At 39.3% G+C, this 17,927-nt stretch overlaps 3 protein-coding genes across 3 annotated transcripts in view; 1 reads left to right on the plus strand and 2 right to left on the minus strand.

Annotated features, from left to right (window-relative positions):
• Positions 1-5,061, minus strand: part of CFAP57 (cilia and flagella associated protein 57) — a 34,114-nt gene extending 29,053 nt beyond the window's left edge. Inside the window, exons 1-2 of the mRNA XM_060773283.2 lie at positions 4,757-5,061; positions 1,468-1,784 (exon numbers count right to left, since the gene is read on the minus strand). Coding sequence (XP_060629266.2) covers positions 1,468-1,784; positions 4,757-4,913 — 474 coding nt within the window. The 5' untranslated portion in view covers positions 4,914-5,061. The remainder of the gene's footprint in view (positions 1-1,467; positions 1,785-4,756) is intronic.
• Positions 5,062-5,099: 38 nt separating this feature from the next.
• EBNA1BP2 (EBNA1 binding protein 2) lies at positions 5,100-13,102 on the plus strand. Its single transcript, XM_060773280.2, has 10 exons — positions 5,100-5,172; positions 5,703-5,817; positions 7,053-7,136; positions 7,844-8,010; positions 9,427-9,550; positions 10,281-10,370; positions 10,560-10,635; positions 11,625-11,718; positions 12,380-12,542; positions 12,799-13,102. Exons 2-10 carry the CDS (start codon positions 5,743-5,745, stop codon positions 12,847-12,849), a joined length of 924 nt encoding a protein of 307 aa, XP_060629263.2. The 5' UTR covers positions 5,100-5,172; positions 5,703-5,742; the 3' UTR covers positions 12,850-13,102.
• A 317-nt stretch (positions 13,103-13,419) lies between these two features.
• On the minus strand, positions 13,420-17,869 carry CFAP144 (cilia and flagella associated protein 144). The gene is made up of 4 exons (XM_060773282.2): positions 17,631-17,869; positions 14,660-14,719; positions 13,950-14,053; positions 13,420-13,687 (listed from the first exon to the last, which is right to left on the minus strand). The coding sequence occupies exons 1-4, from the start codon at positions 17,764-17,766 to the stop codon at positions 13,577-13,579; spliced, it is 411 nt and encodes a 136-aa protein (XP_060629265.2). The 5' UTR covers positions 17,767-17,869; the 3' UTR covers positions 13,420-13,576.
• Positions 17,870-17,927: the final 58 nt, after the last annotated feature.

Raw genomic sequence — 17,927 nt, forward strand, 5'->3', positions numbered from 1 at the left:
ACCTAGAAGTAACTCTTTGGACTGGAAAACTGTATTGGCAGTTTGTGTCCTTTTTTCTGGAACAGAAGGAAAGCTTGCTCTAAGAAACATTTCTACTGTATTAAGCAGAAGCTCATTAATGATGTCATAAACCAAAAAAATAGCAGCTGCTTTCTTATTTACATACGATTTAGTATTTGCTTCACTATCCTGTCACTTAGTGACAAGTTATTAAGTTTGATCTCTTGTCTTCTTGCCAATCAGAAAAGTTCAGAACTTTTTGAAGCACTGATATTTGTTTATATAAGACCATGAAGACTTACAAAATGTGTGCCAAGAAATCTTCAGCAGTCAGGAATAACATATGTATATTTAAACACAGGGTAGGCTGAAGATGACTAGGAGGATTCTTTTAATCTATTTATTTATTTATTTATTTGATGCACTTATTAACCGCCATTCTCAGCCCGTAAGGGCGACTCATGGCGGCGTACAGTACACATAAAAGACAATTACAAAAGCCATTTTCAACAACATATAAACAATACAACAAATTACAGACTACACTAAAAATCCGCTTTGTCTCTTAGTGGAATTATAGCCAGTCTCATATTCCTTGTTCCATTCCAGTTCTCATTACCGTATTGTTTTGTTGTTTAGCACTTAATTAATTAAATGCCCTCTCGAACAGCCATGTCTTAAGGCTTTTTCGAAAGGACATGAGGGAGGCCTTCATTTGTGATTAGGAAGCCAGTATGATCCTGATGTATGGGAACATATTTGTCAGAGAAACTCTTGCTCAGGTTCATGATTTTAGGTGTGCTGATTACATCCACCACCCACAACCCTTTTGAGGCTTTGTCTCCAGAACATTATATTTATGTTGTGAAGGAAAATACAAAAAAATAAGCACCCAAGGACTGAACCGGAACTATGGAAATCTCTACTTTTCTATACCTGAGATATTCCATTAGAAATGTTTACACATAATGCCAATTTCATGAGCAGAGCCGAGCCATCATCAAAATGACTAACCTAAGGCAGCTTCATATACTGGAATTTCTAGACTGGATTGTTAGTGCTTTGAAATCTGTCCTGCGCTTCTTTATAGTGATGGGGTTCTATCACAACAATCTCAAACCGAGACCTAATTCTAGGTTTGGACTATTTTGGGGACATGCAATTTATGAACAAAGACTACTGGATATACATTCAGTAACTGGAAGAGCAGGACAGTACTGCCTTAAGTGTAACTGCTGATCTAAAATATGTGTGTACCCTGCCTTCTGAGTACAGGAAAACATTGTGCAAAAGGAAGTTTGGAGCTTGGATTTCATGTTAACACCATTGTAACAATCACAGCTTCACTAACTGTGGTCTCCAATTGTGAAAAAGTATTCATTGAAGTAATAATGCAGTGAGAGTAAGTACCTGAGTATTATTTAAATGTGGCCTACCCAGGATATTCATCTTTGTCTTTCATCTTACCTGATAGAGGGGATTGTTCTGAGCATCAACCTTAATAATAGCCATTGTTCTTTGCTTTTCCCACATCCAATAGGCAAGGTGTGAATCAGGGGCCCCTGTCTGTGCCACTAGATACTTAGAATCCGGGGAAAATGCCAGGCTGATAAATTCTTGGACAGAGAAATCAAAGGAGTTCAGGACCTTTCGTTTCTTGCATGGGACAGAGGACAGTTCATAAACTGTGATAGTAGGTTTATCCTGGAGTGTCTCTGAAATGGCCAGATAGCGCCGATTTGGACTAATTGCCAGTGCAAGCATCCCTTGACTTTTCTCTGAGCCTGTAAAGCAAACACACATGTGCACATACAAGCAAAACTTCCATGAGCATAACCTGGAAACTTAAACATTTTTGTTATCCAAAATGACAATAAATCAATGCATGTTGGTATTGTATGGGAGACTGCCAATGAATATCAGGTGTGTGGGTTACATTTCAAAGGAAGGAACTGGCAGAACCATATCTACGGGTACAGCTACACTGTAAAATGCAGATAGTTTGACATCACTTTAATTGCCATAGTTCAATGCAATTGAACCACCAATTCACAGCAATGATGGGGGAAATCTTCAATGCATTAGACTAGGGCAGGCATGGGCAAACATCTGCCCTCCCAGTGTTTTGGACTTCAACTCCCACAATTCCTAACAGCCTACTGGCTGACAGGCACAACCTGGGGATCACAACCAGATACAGTGAAGACATCTGCCCTTGCACTTTGCTACGCTGCTGCTGAGTATGCAGGCCCAGTGTGGAACACATCTCACCACGCTAAATCAGTGGCTCTTAATGAGACATGCTGCATTATCACGGGGTGTCTGCGCCCTACACCATTGGAGAAATTACACTGTTTAGCCAGTATTGCACCACCTGACATCCGCCGGGAAGTAGCAACCAATAGTGAAAGGACCACGGCAGTAACATCTCCGGCCCATCCCCTGTTTGGATGTCAGCTAGCACGCCAACGCCTTAAATCAAGAAATAGTTTTGTAAGATCTACAGAGACACTTACTGGAACACCTAAGCAAACGAGAGTCCAAAAGTGGCAGGCTAAAATCCAGAACCTCAATTAATGGCTGATACCATGAGAGACTCTCTCCTGGGCACACAGAAGACTAGGCAACATGGAAGGCACTGAATGGACTGTGCTCTGGCACCACGAGATGCAGAGCCAACCTTAAGAAATGGGGCTACAAAGTGGAGTCCACGAGTGTGGAGAAGAGCAAACCACAGACCACCTACTACAATGCAACCTGAGCCCTGCCACATGCACAATGGAGAACCTTCTTATAGTAACACCTAAGACACTCCAAGTGGCCAGCTACTGGTCAAACAACATTTAATAGAATACCAAGTCTGCAAACTTTGTGTAAAATACAATACAACCTTTTGGTTCGCTCCTGACACGATAAATAAATACCAGTTGTTAGGAATTGTAGGAGTTGCAGTCCAAAATAACTGGAGGGCTGAAGTTTGCCCATGCTGGGACTAGAGCAGTATGTATACTGAAACAGACTGGAAAAGGCCCACTCCACCCTGTGCCTTTCCAGAATAGGAAAACTCCAATAACAAGTCCCAGAAGCACTTTATTAGAATTAAGATTGCTGGCACACTGCACTTACTCTATAATCCTTACATATCACCTGTCACTTCAGCACTTTTGATCTGTACCCATTACTCTGGCCCGGCCCAGTGTCTTGGTGTATTGCTTATTGCTTGTTGTGTAATTCTGCTTTAACTGTTTTTAATTTTTTAATTTGCTTTAGGTTGTGTATTGTTATGTTGTGTTTTGAGGCCTTGGCCTTTGTAAGCCCCATCGAGTCGTTCGGGAGATGCTAGCGGGGTACAAATAAAGTTAATAATAATAATAATAATAATAATAATAATAGCCTCTGGAAACACACTCACCAGTGACTTAAAATATTAACTTGTTGAATAGACAGCAGAAGGCAAAACAGAACTGCCTCTGAGTTCTGAACAGGGGCAGATTTTGGCATCCCTTTTGGGAAAAATAGCATTCATCAGGTCTTTTTCCTCTACACTGTGATTGCTTCCATTCACTTACACCCTACTCGCTTACACTCTCTGTCTGGGTCCAGCCCCCCAGCCCCAGCCCATTTCCAAAGGGGAATGTAGTATGTAGTACAGTGGTTCTCAACCTGTGGGTCCCCAGGTGTTTTGGCTTACAACTCCCAGAAATCCCAGTCAGTTTACCAGCTGTTAGGATTTCTGGGAGTTGAAGGCCAAAAACATCTGGGGACCCCAGGTTGAGAACCACTGGACTAGAGGAATGTGATGAAACACAGAGGTGTGGTGATACAGTGTTATCCAAAGGAAGTAGGATAATTAGGGGGTAAATATCAACAGATTGGGGCTGGATATACTCTGCAATATCAAACAGCTTGGAACTGCATTATATGGCCAGCTAGACATTGAACTGCATGATATGATAGGTTTACACTGAATATGTAAGAGCTGGACCTTAGGGAAGGCTGAGCGAAGGAAGATCGATGCTTTTGAGCTGTGGTGTTGGAGGAAAGTCCTGAGAGTGCCTTGGACTGCGAGAAGATCCAACCAGTCCATCCTCCAGGAAATAAAGCCCGACTGCTCATTGGAGGGAAGGATACTAGAGACCAAGTTGAAGTACTTTGGCCACATGATGAGGAGACAGCAAAGCCTAGAGAAGACAATTATGCTGGGGAAAGTGGAAGGCAAAAGGAAGAGGGGCCGACCAAGGGCAAGATGGATGGATGGCATCCTTGAAGTGACTGGACTGACCTTGAAGGAGCTGGGGGTGGTGACGGCCGACAGGGAGCTCTGGCGTGGGCTGGTCCATGAGGTCACGAAGAGTCGGACTGAATGAATGAACAACACCACACTGAATGTGAAATTTGTAGAATAGTTTTAGTAGTTGTGTGTTTGTTTTAGATTTAGTTTTGTTAGATGTCATAGTTTTAGTGGCTGAGAGGGAAAAGCAAGGGGCCTGAGACTGTTAGGAATTGTGGGAGCTGAAGTCCAAAACACCTGGAGTGCCGAAGCTTGCCCATGCCTGATGGAGATGGATTAAAACAGTGGTTCTTAACCTGTGGGTCCCCAGGTGTTTTGGCCTACAACTCCCAGAAATCCCAGCTGTTAGGATCTAACTGCTGCTACGATCTCTGGGAGCTGAAGGCCAAAACACCTGGGGACCCACAGGTTGAGAACCACTGGATGAAAACATCAATACACCTGGAGGGAGGTGGCTAGATTTACCTGGGATGAACTTCTGCCATTTCTGCTCAATGTGATACTTCACGCAGCTATTCCCCGCGGGGTACACTATGATCTGCTCGTCAAAGAAACAAATGTTATTGGCCACGCGAGACTGGAAGCCAAAGATGTGCAGCGCTTGGGCCACGATCACCGACATGGCGCCGCAGGTTCGGAGCCTGTGCCGGAAAAACGAGAGCAACCACCGCCTGACAGTCCGTCTCGGCCTCGCTTGCTCTGTCTGCAGCCTTGAGTCGACCAGGGAGACAACGCTTTACAGCCGGTTGCTATGGCAACAGCGTCCCGGATGTAGCACCCTCGAAAAAGATGGCCGAAACGAATCGGAAATGTCCCGTAGGACGTCACATCCGTACCGGAAGTAGCTGTTGTATGGTTTCCTCGTGTTCAGTCGGTGGGAGGTAAGTGTGCTTCTAACAGGCTGGGGTAAACTTCGGCCCTCCAGGTGTTTTGGACTGCAACTCCCACCATTCCTAACAGCCGGTAGGCTGTTAGGAATGGTGGGAGTTGTAGTCCAAAACACCTGGAGGGCCAAAGTTTGCCCATGCCTCGCATAGAGTGCAGTTTAAGACTAAAGCGATATTGAACTGCGTTAATTCTACAGTGTAGATGCACCCTGTTTCCAAAATTGGGGAGGAAACAGTTCAGACTAACTTTATACAAAGATAGTATTTTTTTTTCAACCTATACAACATTTAATCACCTATCTTTCTTACTCTAGTCTGAATGAATCATAATGGGATGCATATTTATTATTAGCGATGGTTAGATTGGATTTTTATGGTATATACCTGTATTGGCCAGTATTTTGGATTGCTTGCATTAATAAGTTGTTTTGATCTCGTGCATTTAGGTTATTTGTGCAGTTACTCCCATTTTAGCTCATGTTCCTGGGGGATGGAATGTGTTTTCTAACTATTTTGCCTTTCAGTGCAGCTTAGTTGAATCCAGTTATCATAAAAGGATCTGAGATGCCCCACATGGAAATGGACGAAGATTGGTCGTCGTCCTCAGATTCGGATGAGTCTCTTGTTACAGACCGTGAGGTGAGTTTGGACTGTTATTGTTTGTTCTGTGCAGGAGTGGGGGCGGGCCACTTTTTCTCTCTTAGGGGCATGGCTGAGTAGGGGATCTGATAATATACTGTTTCCCAAACTTTGGTTCTCCAGGTGTTTTGGACTTCAGCTCCCACAAGTCCTAACTGATGGTAAAATGGTTGGGATTTCTGGGTGTTGAAGTCCAAAACACCCGGAGGACCAAAGGTTGAAAACCACTGTGATAAACTAGTGACGTAAAGGACTGAGAGTTGTAGATGAGTTCCATATCAGTTTGGGATTGGCCCTGGTAACCATTTCTCTTCATAGGCTGCGATGGAAGGCCATTTTTTCATCTTGTTTAGAGCAAGGATGCTACATTGTTGTAATAGCTGTGTGTAGGATGCACAACTTCATTTCACAGTAATAGAAGCTGGAAACTGTATTTAAATATATCAATAACACCTAATGATATTTCATCTTTATGAACAATATTTTAAAGGTGCAAAGAACTTTATGTAGATTATCTCGATTAGAATAATAATAATAATAATAATAATAATACTTTATTTGTACCCCACTACCATCTCCCCAAGGGACTCGGTGTGGCTTACATGAGGCCGAGCCCAAAATACATCAATACAAGCAATAACAACAAAAATAAAAACAATTAAAATAAAGCTCATAAACAAAAAAGCAATAAACAGTGACAGTAATACAACACACATTTAAAATCTATGGCTGGGCCAAATCAAAGTTTAAAAAAAATAATGTTAGGCATGAACAAGATAGGAGAGAATATCCGATTAAATAGTGTTATTTTTGTATTAAAGGCAAGAAACGGAGTATGAAAGAACCTCATTGTGTCAAAACTTGAGGAAAAAAGATTTGACCAAGTGTCCACCAAATGACAATGCAGTGTCAGAACATGTCAATATAAAATAGATTTCTGCATTGACTATTTGGAACTGGAATGTGTGGTTTGGTCCTTCAGATAGTCAACTGCAATTTCCTTTCCCCCTAATTAGCATACCTTGTGGAGAAAAATTATGTGAATTGTAGTCTAATGACATCTGGAAGACTACATTATATCTTTTGATCATTCTCCTCATTCTCCTTATGTTTCTATGTATTGAGCATTTACACATTCCTTTCCGTTATCAAAGGGGTGACTAAATAAGCTTTTTTGATATTTGTGTATGGTAACACTATCCAAGAAAATGTACATATAAGATTTCTTTATGTAGCTCCAGCAGGCGTTTTCTAAAGGATCACTAAAGCCAGGCTTAAATGTTGTGCTTGAGGGACGGCCGAAAATTATCAACAATGTGGTGAGTCCTGTATGACTGTGACCCATGTGGAATCAGTTCATGTGTGTGGTTCATCTACTTCTCCAAGTGGAACATTTTGATTACTGAAAAAAACCCCAGTATTTTGCCAGAATGAAGTCATTGCAAATAAACTCCGGATGGTATTGAACTGGAGGTGGGGGTCATTTAAATACATTGGTATCTATTTGCTACACATAGCAAAATCAATTTGAAACATTCTGTCAAGGATATAAAATGTGGTCATTTATTCTTTTTCTTCAAGACAGAGAAGCTTGCATCAATTTCTGTTGATGTTGTCCTTGTTGAGGCAGAAGCACCTTCATTTTTGCTTATAGCTTATGACTAGGAAAAGCTTTTATTTTTAAAAAAACCTGGTGTCTCCTTGGCTAGGAAGCAGTAAATACAGTGTGTGATATCTAATGGGAATCTTAAGGGAATGCTTTTATCAGCATAAGATCTAGTTGATGGTTTTAGGGATGGGTGGGGATTTTCATACGATTGTTTTAGTTGTCATGACAGCACAGCCTTTCCCCAAGGTGCTGCACTAGAATCTACATCATGCAGATCTAGCATGGCCAATATTGGCTGAACATGTTGGAAGAAGTTGTAGTTCAACATGTGTGAAGAGCACTAGGTTGGAAAAAACTATTAAATAGTGTATGGAAGTTCTTTGTATTACTCTAATCCTCACATCATATTCTTCCTAGAATGGACTGAAGCAGTGCTTATCTGAGTTCCAGAGGGACTTGGACTGGGTTGAAAGGCTTGATCTTACCTCTTACCTGCCAACAAACACCACGAGTGCTCCTTCTAATCAAACCACTGACAATGATGCTGATGATCCTGAGGATGACTTCAAAAGAGAAATGAGTTTGTAAGTCTATTTCTTCTTGAGTTTCCTCACTGTAATTGGAAGCTTTGTGTGTTGTATTTTATTTATCCTCTTAACATAACAAAAGTTGGAACCCTAAGTTAAACCCTTGTGCCAGCTGAACTGGTTGAACAACAGGTTGGTAGTTCAGATCTGGGGAGTGGGGTAAGCTTCCCTCTGTTGAGCTTTAGCTTCCCATGCAGGAACATGAGAGAAGCCTCCAACAGGATGATAAAACATCAAACATCTAGGCATCCCCTGGGCAACGTCCTTGCAGACAGCCAGTTGTCTCACACCAGAAGCGACTTTCAGTTTCTCAACTCACTCCTGACACAGATACACACACTCATACACACACTCACAAATTAACAAAGGTTGCATCTCATTCTCACAACTTTGGTAGCGTTTTCAGTAGTTGCTCACTACACATATGTAATAACCTAATGGAGCATTTGCAAAATGCAGTTTGTAGTTGTGTTGAATTAGTGGGAATATCATATGTCCATAGTTACGTGACTTAGGTTGATTTAATGGCTCTGTTCTGAGTATGATTAGCAATTTGATTTAGACATTGTTTGCTTCTATATACTGGCAATAAATTTGAAAGTGCATATTCAATGGAGTGAAATGTTTTGTGACCTTATTTGCTAGATTGGGATTTATTAAGAATATTTTCCCCAAGCGCAATGGCTAACAATAGATTCAAGCTCAATGAAAAATACATATTTGTATTACTATTTTTCCTGATTTTTCAGAATGATCTTATGTCCTCAGTATGTCATTTTGTCATGGGTAGGTGCTGCTGTAATGTATTGTCAGCCAATAAACGTACAGCAGCAAAATATAACCAAAAACAGCTGGGGAATACTAGTAGTATTTTCCATCGCATCTCCAAAAGTTGCTACCACCCAGAAACTAGCATTGTTATCTGTACCCTTCTGTCATACTGGGTGACTGCAATATTAAAATGGTCTCTTTTTATCTCCTTTAGTTGGGACTGCTAAGTGTAGTTAATTTTTGTGTGTGTGGAATGTCGTTGTGTGCAAGAAAAGGTTATTTTACAAGATACATCAAAGCAACCCATTTAGAGAGAAATAATGCTAATAGGAATAGCATCCTCACTTGGGAGAATGCAGTGAGCTTTCTGGGGAAAAGATATACTAGCTGGGAAATAGGAAATGAAGGTTTCTCAAACCAGGAAGTTTGCCTGACATGCTTATATATTTGAATATCCTAGTTGGAATAGTATTTTAGATGGAAAAAGAGAGATGGGTTAAATGTTATAATTTTAAATATATGGTTATGGGTAGCAATGTCATAAAGCCTACAATCTGGTCACTTACTGTGCCAGGACATGGAATATTTAACTATCAACTATATATAAAACTTCTCTAACATGTCATTCTTTTGTTTCCACAGTTACCACCAAGCCCAAGCATCTGTCCTAGAGGCCTTACCTCGACTACATAAGCTGAAAATACCTACCAGACGTCCTGATGACTATTTTGCAGAAATGGCAAAATCTGATCAGCAGATGCAGAAGGTAAGGTTTATTGCTCCTCACATTTTAAAATTAAAATTTCTAGCTCTTATAATGCTATCTTCCTAATCTAGGTGATCAGGTATAGAATTGTGACACTCTCAGCCTGACATTTGCTGGTTCTAGCCATTAATGGGTGTGAGAAACACAGAAGAAATAAGTACAGGAAAAAGGAGCTTCTGAAAAATAAATTTACAGAAACACTTCTGATCATTAAATGTTACTAAGTAAGATTTTGGACAAGATTCTTTGCTTTCCTAGTTTGAACACAAAATCCTTAAGGTACATGTTTACTGTAGTGATAATTGGCCTTAGATAGAACATTATGCATAATGAAATAAAAGATGTGAGATATTACTAGCAATTCACCACACACAATAGTTGAAGGTGTTGACATAATTAATTCATCGGATTTGTTTTCTGTGCTTCTCATATAAAATCACTTCAGGTAAAAAAAAGTGTGTTCCATGCAATGATCAAGCAAGCAAAGGAGAGAAGGATGATTAATAATAAGAGAAATCAGGATAATACTGATTTATTTTTAATTACTTGTTCTGTTTTTGTACAAAGCTCTCCATTATCCCCATTTATTGGTGCCCTGAATGATAGATTTGTAAGGTAGCAACACACTGAAAATAATAAATTCTGTTATGAATCTGAGTTCCATAGCTGTATGTTTAGGAATCTTCCTTCATTGGGATGTGAAGCGTATTGATTGCTCTGTCTTAATTAGATTAGGCAAAAACTGAAGAGCAAACAAGAAGCGATGGAGAAGTCTGAAAGGGCTAAACAGCTTCGTGCACTGCGGAAATATGGCAAAAAGGTGAGTATAACATTTGCGACAAGATCAGATATTCTTGCATGAAGTTGAGATTGGGGGGAGCTATATCTAACTACTGGATTTCTTAAGTGGGAAAGATATCTCAGTATGACAACAACAAAAGGCGTTTTAAGAAAAAGAAGGTGAATTTTTATGGAAGAGCAACACCTGTATTCTGCTTCATATTGATAGGTACAAACTGAGGTTCTGCAGAAGAGGCAAAAAGAGAAATCCACAATGTTGAACTCAATCAAGAAATACCAAAAAGGTGAGCCTACCTTAACCCCAATCCTCACCAATAATTTTTAGCAGAAAAGTGGGATAATCTGTAATATGAGTGTAAGAGCTTTTGTTAACAGAAAGATGTTTAGGAGTCTCCATATTGCAGAAGCAATATAAAAAGGAATGTACTTACGGTGAAAATTGTTTAGCAAAGAGTGTGTTGAGCTGACTCCTGAACTTCAAGCTCGAGTAGCCTAAGTGAATGTCGTGTGTAAATTTCTCTTACAATTTCACATCCATCACTAGATATAAGGCACACATGCTGATCAGAGAAGACCAAATAGGCTTTAAACTTCAAAATGGTGTTGTATCAATTAATAAGGTTTGGTAAATATTTTGTTTTTGTATTGCCCGCCAAGACTTCCTCTTTTTCATTGTGATAATCTAGTTACATTACTGGCATGTTTTATCTATTCTCAGAGTTTGTGATTGACATCTTTATTTTTAAGATTCTAGGTGTATTAATATGAATTTCTAAACCATAATTTAATTTTACTGTCCCATTAGGACCTCAGGAATTGATTTTATCTTTGTGGCCAGATAAAAGCATTGTCATCACAGTATGCACTGCCTATATATTAAGGTCCATAAAGACACCCCCATTTCATCCCAAGCTACTCTCTATTTAGTATAATCTAGTGCTACATAAATTCCACAACCTATCTCTATTTCTTCATTGGCAAATCAGGAATTATAATAATTTGATCATAGCTGGAATGTGTGGCCCTTCAGATGTGGCTGGACTCCAATTCTTGTCAGTCTTATTCTAGCCAGCCAGTGTTAAGAGTTAGTAGTTACTTACCATATGAAGGGCTGTATATTCCCCAGCTGCCACTTAGCCCATGAGATCTGTTAAAAATAAAGTGTTTCATGTCTTTCTGTCTGCATAGGTATATGTGCAGGGGGACTAAGGCCCAGTTTTATTGAGAAATTCTACTGAAACTATTCCCAAATTCTGTTTTGCCTTTCACATAGGTCTTTCTGACAAACTGGACTTCTTAGAGGGTGAGAAGGCATCAGCTCCTCAAGGAAAAAAACAGGTTGCTGGAGGCAAACCAGTAAATAAAGGGTAAGACCTCGAGAAGTGGAAAAAAATCCCAGAAAGACCTGTATTTATTTTGTTTTCCAATAAGTGGTCTTTTTGTTAAATAATTTGTTTTATTTACAGTGCTTGATTTACATTTTTGGTACAAAGCAGATTTGTTTAAGACATTTCCTTATAGTAGAGAAGGAAGGATTTTTTTCGGTCCTTACAATATACTTATGCACCATTACCTTCTATTTTAAATCGTGATGTTCAGATTTAGTGTTACTAGGATTTCTGGTTTCCACATTCATTAAGGGATTGTTTAAAGTAATTACATTTCAAAATACATATTTCATAATTTCAGATGGTTGGGACTAGCTTTATCAGTGTATAAGATATCTCTTCTCAGATTTAAAGTCTTGGTTCTTTGGCGATTTTTGCACAACTACAGGCTTCTTGTATTTTCATTGAAGCATAATTCTCTTGCTGTGGAATGACTAGTATATTACTATTAAGAATCGGTAAGAATGGGGCACATTTCACTACCTGTGGAAGTGTGAGAAAGGGCTACATAAGATGAATTTGGGCAATGGTTAGAATATTTATTTTTGAGAAGAGAGCTACTGAGGGGTTGACTGAGGGGTTGTCTTGAGAGATATGGACAGTTGCCAAATAATGAAGGTTATTTATTTTTTTCTTTCAGACAAAGTGCAAAACGACGCTACAAAAATCAGAAGTTTGGTTTTGGTGGAAAGAAGAAAGGGTCGAAGTGGAATACCAAAGAAAGTCATAATGATGTATCCAGTTTCCGTGCTAGCAAAGCCCACTACAAGGGGCCTGGGAAAGCAGGAAAAAAGAATGCCAATGTAAGTCTCTTCCATGTCCTAAAGGCATGTCCTGATCATTCTGAGAAGTCGGCACATGTGTGTTACTTTGAATCTCATTATGGAAGAATATATACAAGTAATACATGTGAATCACTGATAACTATCTCTAGATACAACTACATTGTTGGAGAATATTTAGTATATGGCTTTGGAATCTTTTTTGTGTTGCTGTTGGGCTAGACAAGTGTGATAACCTGATGTGTGACTTCTTATTTGTCTTTAATTCTATTTACAGAAGAGGCCTGGCAAAAAAGTGAGGCAGAAAATGAAGAACCGTTCTCGATAAAGAGTAAATTGGATGAACATTTTCCCCCAAAGTCTGAATTTTTCCATAAAGTTATCGGAATGAATTCATGTTGATTTTCACCTGAAAGGCCATTCAGCTTGCTATAGAAACAGAAGCTGGTTCAACCTAATACTGAACACACCAGTATTTATATCGAAAAGGCTACCTAGATGCTTCTTGTTGTCATACTGGTTTGATCTTTCTAAAGCCTCCTTATGTAAAATGGTGGATTAAAATATTTTTACAGATTTAACACTCCATCTGTACTTTTTATTGTGGGATGCTCATTCTGACTTGCTTTGATGAAGTCACAGAATCTTTCCATTTGCTGGACTCTTCACATGGCACGGCATTGTACTTGCACAATACGGAAGGAGTGGTTCCTATAGTTCTGCTCATTCATAAATCCCATTGCATAAAAGCAGTGCTCTTATGCCATTGTTTAGCAGGAGCAACATGAACCTGATGCATGAACAGTATACACTGATAAAAACAGAACTTATGGCTGGGAAATATATTGTCTTATCCACCTGTATGAAGGAAATATTGGCAAATCAAGAAAAGAAAAGCCATGGTTGGGAACAGGTTTATTGGAATATTAAGAACAGTGAACAGTCTTCCTTGCCTGTAACTTATTTCTATATTGCTACAAATAAGATGTAGGATTCATACAGTCAGAAATTCTAAACTGATGTCTTCCTAGCTAAGTGCAAATGTTCTTGTCCTATCACTTATTTTTTGACATTTCCTTCAGACGCCACATTTCAGCCATATATCTGCTGATTTCAGTGGTCCGACTTGGGAAGTGCAGCCTGCTGTCATTGCGGTTGACGCTGATCTGTGAAGGAGATAACGGAGTAAGAAACATCTGTGATAAATGAAAAACAAGGAATGCGGGTCTCTTCTAAAACTTTTTCTTGTTCCCGTCTACTGTAATGTCTGGCTTTGGATAAGTCATGAGATACGGCTTACAAATGTTGAAGATTTCCTTAGGAGTTACAGTAATCCATGAAAGCTAAGATTTGTAAGATGTCGTTCTCTTACAGCGGTAATTGTCCCAAACACTTGTCTCCCTAAAGACTCTTGAAAACACCACTCACCAAAGGGTTGGAAAACCAGCCAATTTCCTGGCTTTCTGATTGTGGTTCCCTGTATTTCTTATTAGGTTCAAGTGCAGCATGATGAATAAGCTTCAGAAATCCAGCTGTTGAGTTAAAACAGTGACAAAATAAATATGGATTGGATGCAAAGCATTCAGAAGACACCGCACTGACATTGGTCTCTGCCCCGAAGGCTTGCGAACTTTTACTGCCTAGTGCCCAAAGTGCTGTAAAGTTGAATTTTACATAAGAATTTGTATGCTGCCTTTCAGGTTCAATCTTCTCAAGATGATTAATACACACACTATAGTATTCATGGTAATAATAAAAAGACTTGTATTATTTGTGTATGAATGAGATTAAATATCTGTCTTCATGGCCTTTTATTATGATTTGAATAAAAATGAAACGGGCAGACAAAGCACTTTCAGCTAACTTAGTGTCTCTGCTTAACTTTGTAAACATTAATTATTATAGTGTGCTTTATTTATTTATTTATTTATTGAGTCAGGAGCGAACCAAACAGTTGTATTGTATTAAAAAAGAAAAACACACATACAAAGTTTGCAACTAGTGTGCATTGACAGCAATGGATTCAGTACAAGACAATTGTGTTTACCTTTCCTCAATATAAATATGTGACACATGCATAGAGGTCTTCCATTTACAGGGTGAAGTTACTTTGTGTCTCAAAGGCAAGGAGTTCTTACCATCTGCAGGCTCCTCTAAATTATCATGCCAAGACGTAGGCTTTCCAGTTGTGGTGTAAACTAAAGGGAAAAACAGAGTAGTGCAAATTAGTAATGAATTGATCTTGCACAACAGCAGTGAGAGAAAGCCTTCAGCCAAGTTAGATAGCTGTCATTTTCTCTGGCATGGTTTCAGGCCTAGAGACATCTGCCAGAAACACATTAGATGTATTACAGGTAATACATGCACCCCCACCTATATAAACCCCTTGAGACTGGAAGCTTTCCAGTATTTTAGAAAGAAGGAAGGAAGGAGTGGTGAGGTCTAAAAGTTAGTAAGTGGAACATGATTCCTGCATGTTCCATCTAACAGGTCTAGCTATCAGGAAGGTATCCATCTATGGTAGCAAATACAATCTTGGGTAATACAACATGCACACTGTTTTAAAATTATATTTTAATATGAGAAAGTCAAGGTATCCATATACGTTTGTTTGTACCACAAAGGCTTCTGCGCGGCTTGATGGGTCTGGACCAAACTTGCCATGTGTGTCCTACACTATCCAACTGAAAATAATCGCGAGGTTTGAACTAAAAATACCCATCCCCTTCAGGCCCAGAGCTGAAGTAAAGACAAGATTGGCCATTACTATGTGAAGTGGACCTCTGTCATGTAATGGGGAAAGGAGGGGAGGGAACCAGATTGGCATGTGTATGAGGGGAAGGAAAGAAAGAAAAAGAAGAATGAAAAGAAGGAAAGGATGGAGGGGGAAGAAAGAAAAAGGACAGAAGTTCCTTTATTATTGTATTTTATGTCTTTTGTTTACTCTATTGTATTATTTTGTTATTGTTTGCATTTGATTTGATATTATTATCTGTTGTATGCATTTTACTATTGCTTTATTGTAATTCTTGGGTTTGTCCTCATGTTAGCTGCCCCGAGTCCCCCTTGGGGAGATGGTGGTGGGGTATAAATAAAGTTTTATTATTATTTATTGTATGTATTCAAACTGGTTATTCAAACAGGCATTTTAAAATGGGTAAACTTAATTTCATCTAATGGTTAGAGAAATAAGGTAAATCTAAAATTGGATATTACTGTTCCTTTTCACTTGAACAGGTGGCTGGGGTTTTTTAATGAATGATGTTTTTTTTAAAAAAAAATTATTAGAATTTTTTCCATATAATAAAAAAACCAAAAAGAAGAAAAATAGAAAAAAATGAATGATTTATGTAATTTTAAAATGCTGCTTTATTTTTATATTTTTTTTGCCTCATTATTAACTGTTGATTTAATTTAAATAGGATACATTTATGTGTGTTGTTGTCAAGACAATTTGTATAATTATATTGTTGTGAGCCACTCAGAATCCCCTCAGATAGGGCAGGATACAAATAAAGATTATTATTATTATTATAAGGAAGCAAAATGAAGGGGAGGGGATAAAGGAAGGGAAAAGGGTATTGAAATGGGAGAAAAGAAAGAAATACAAGGGAAGATGAAGGAAGAGAAAGGAAGGAAGGAAAGAAAGAGGAAGGTGTATCGGAGAAAGCAAGGGAAGAAAAGAAGTAATGAAATACACTAGGTGTATGAAGGAGAAGAAAAGAGTCACAAACAATGCAAAACTCTGTGTGTGTGTGTGTGTGTATATACACACACACACACACACACATACTCTAAGGCAGGGGTGCTCAAACTAAGGCCTGGGGGCCGGACACGGCCTGCCAAGGTCATTTACCTGGCCTTCACTCAGGGTCAAACTAAGTCTGAAACAACTTGAAAGCACACAACAACAACAATCTTATCAGCCAAAAGCAGGCCCACACTTCCCATTGAAATAATAAGTTTATATTTGTTAAAATTATTCTTCATTTTAATTATTGTATTGTTTTTAAGTGTTTTTTGCACTACAAGTAAGATATGTGCAGTGTGTATAGGAATTCATTCTTTTTCCCCCCCCAAATTATAATCTGGCCCTCCAACAGTTTGAGAGACTGTGACCTGGCCCTCTGTTCAAAAAGTTTGAGGACCCCTGCTCTAAGGTAATGGTAAAGGTTTCTGCTGACATTAAGTTTAGTTGTGTCCGAATCTGGGGGGTGGTGATCATCTCCATTGCTAAGCCAAAGAGCTGGTGTCCGTAGACACCTCCAAGGTCATGTGGCCGGCATGACTCTATCTTGGAGATTTGGCTTATATGCATTTATTCTGTCTGTATTTTAACTTATTATGATTTTATGATGTTTTAGATGTATTTGTGCATTGAATTTCTGCTGTTAGCCGGTCTGAGTCCCTCCACGGAGGTACAGAAGATCAGGATCTAAAAGCTTTAAATAAATAAAATAAATAAATACTCATACCCTATCCTAGTTATACCCTACCTTGTTCATGCCCAGCATTATTTTTTAAATTTTAAATTATTACATTTGGCCCGGCCATAGGTTTTTAAATGCTTGTATGTTATTGTTATTGTTTATTTTTGTTTATGAGATTTATTTTACTGTTTTCTATTGATTATTTTGTTATTGCCTTCGTTTTATTGATGTACTGCGGGCTTGGCTTCATGTAAGCCGCACCGAGTCCCTTGGGGAAATGGTAGCGGGGTACAAATAAAGTTTTTTAAAAAAATTATTATTATTATTATTATTATTATTATTATTATTATATTTGCATGTTTTTAACTGCTAGGTTGGCAGAAGCTGGGGCTAACAGAAGGAGCTCACCGTGCTCCCCAGGTTTGAACCACCAACCTTTGGTCAGAGGTTAAACCTGCTGCGCCACCATAGACAACTAGAGTACTGTATATACTCTAGTTGTCCATAAACTACACAATGCGTCTATTTCTGCCTTAATATTGAAGGGCTCACATGCACAACACGCAGGGTTATTCAACCTATATAGAAGGAAGCACTTCCCAACCCTCCAATAAGGGACACCTGGCACCCTATGCCCCCCCCCCGCCCTCGCTCCAGACACGTGTACATGTGAACATACCCCGTATGCGCGGGTTCATGACATACTCGGTTTGCAGCCTCTGGCATTTAAGTTCTTTTCGAATGGTCTCGCAGAAGATCTTGTTCTGACTCACTTGGTCCAGAGGTTCCTTCTGGACCCCTTTGGCCCCGGCCATCCGCTCCTTCCCTGAGGGACTGCAGGCCTCCTTCCTTAGTGGTGTCCTAGCAACCGAGCAACTAAGCTGTCTCCGACTAAGGCGTGTCCACGATGGGGTCCTGGCCCCGCCTCCTCTCTTTCTATTGGCTCCAAAGTTAAAGTCCCAAAGCTCCGATTGGC

The sequence above is a fragment of the Anolis sagrei genome, chromosome 4 (assembly GCF_037176765.1).
Source record: "Anolis sagrei isolate rAnoSag1 chromosome 4, rAnoSag1.mat, whole genome shotgun sequence".
Taxonomy (NCBI): Eukaryota; Metazoa; Chordata; class Lepidosauria; order Squamata; family Dactyloidae; genus Anolis; species Anolis sagrei.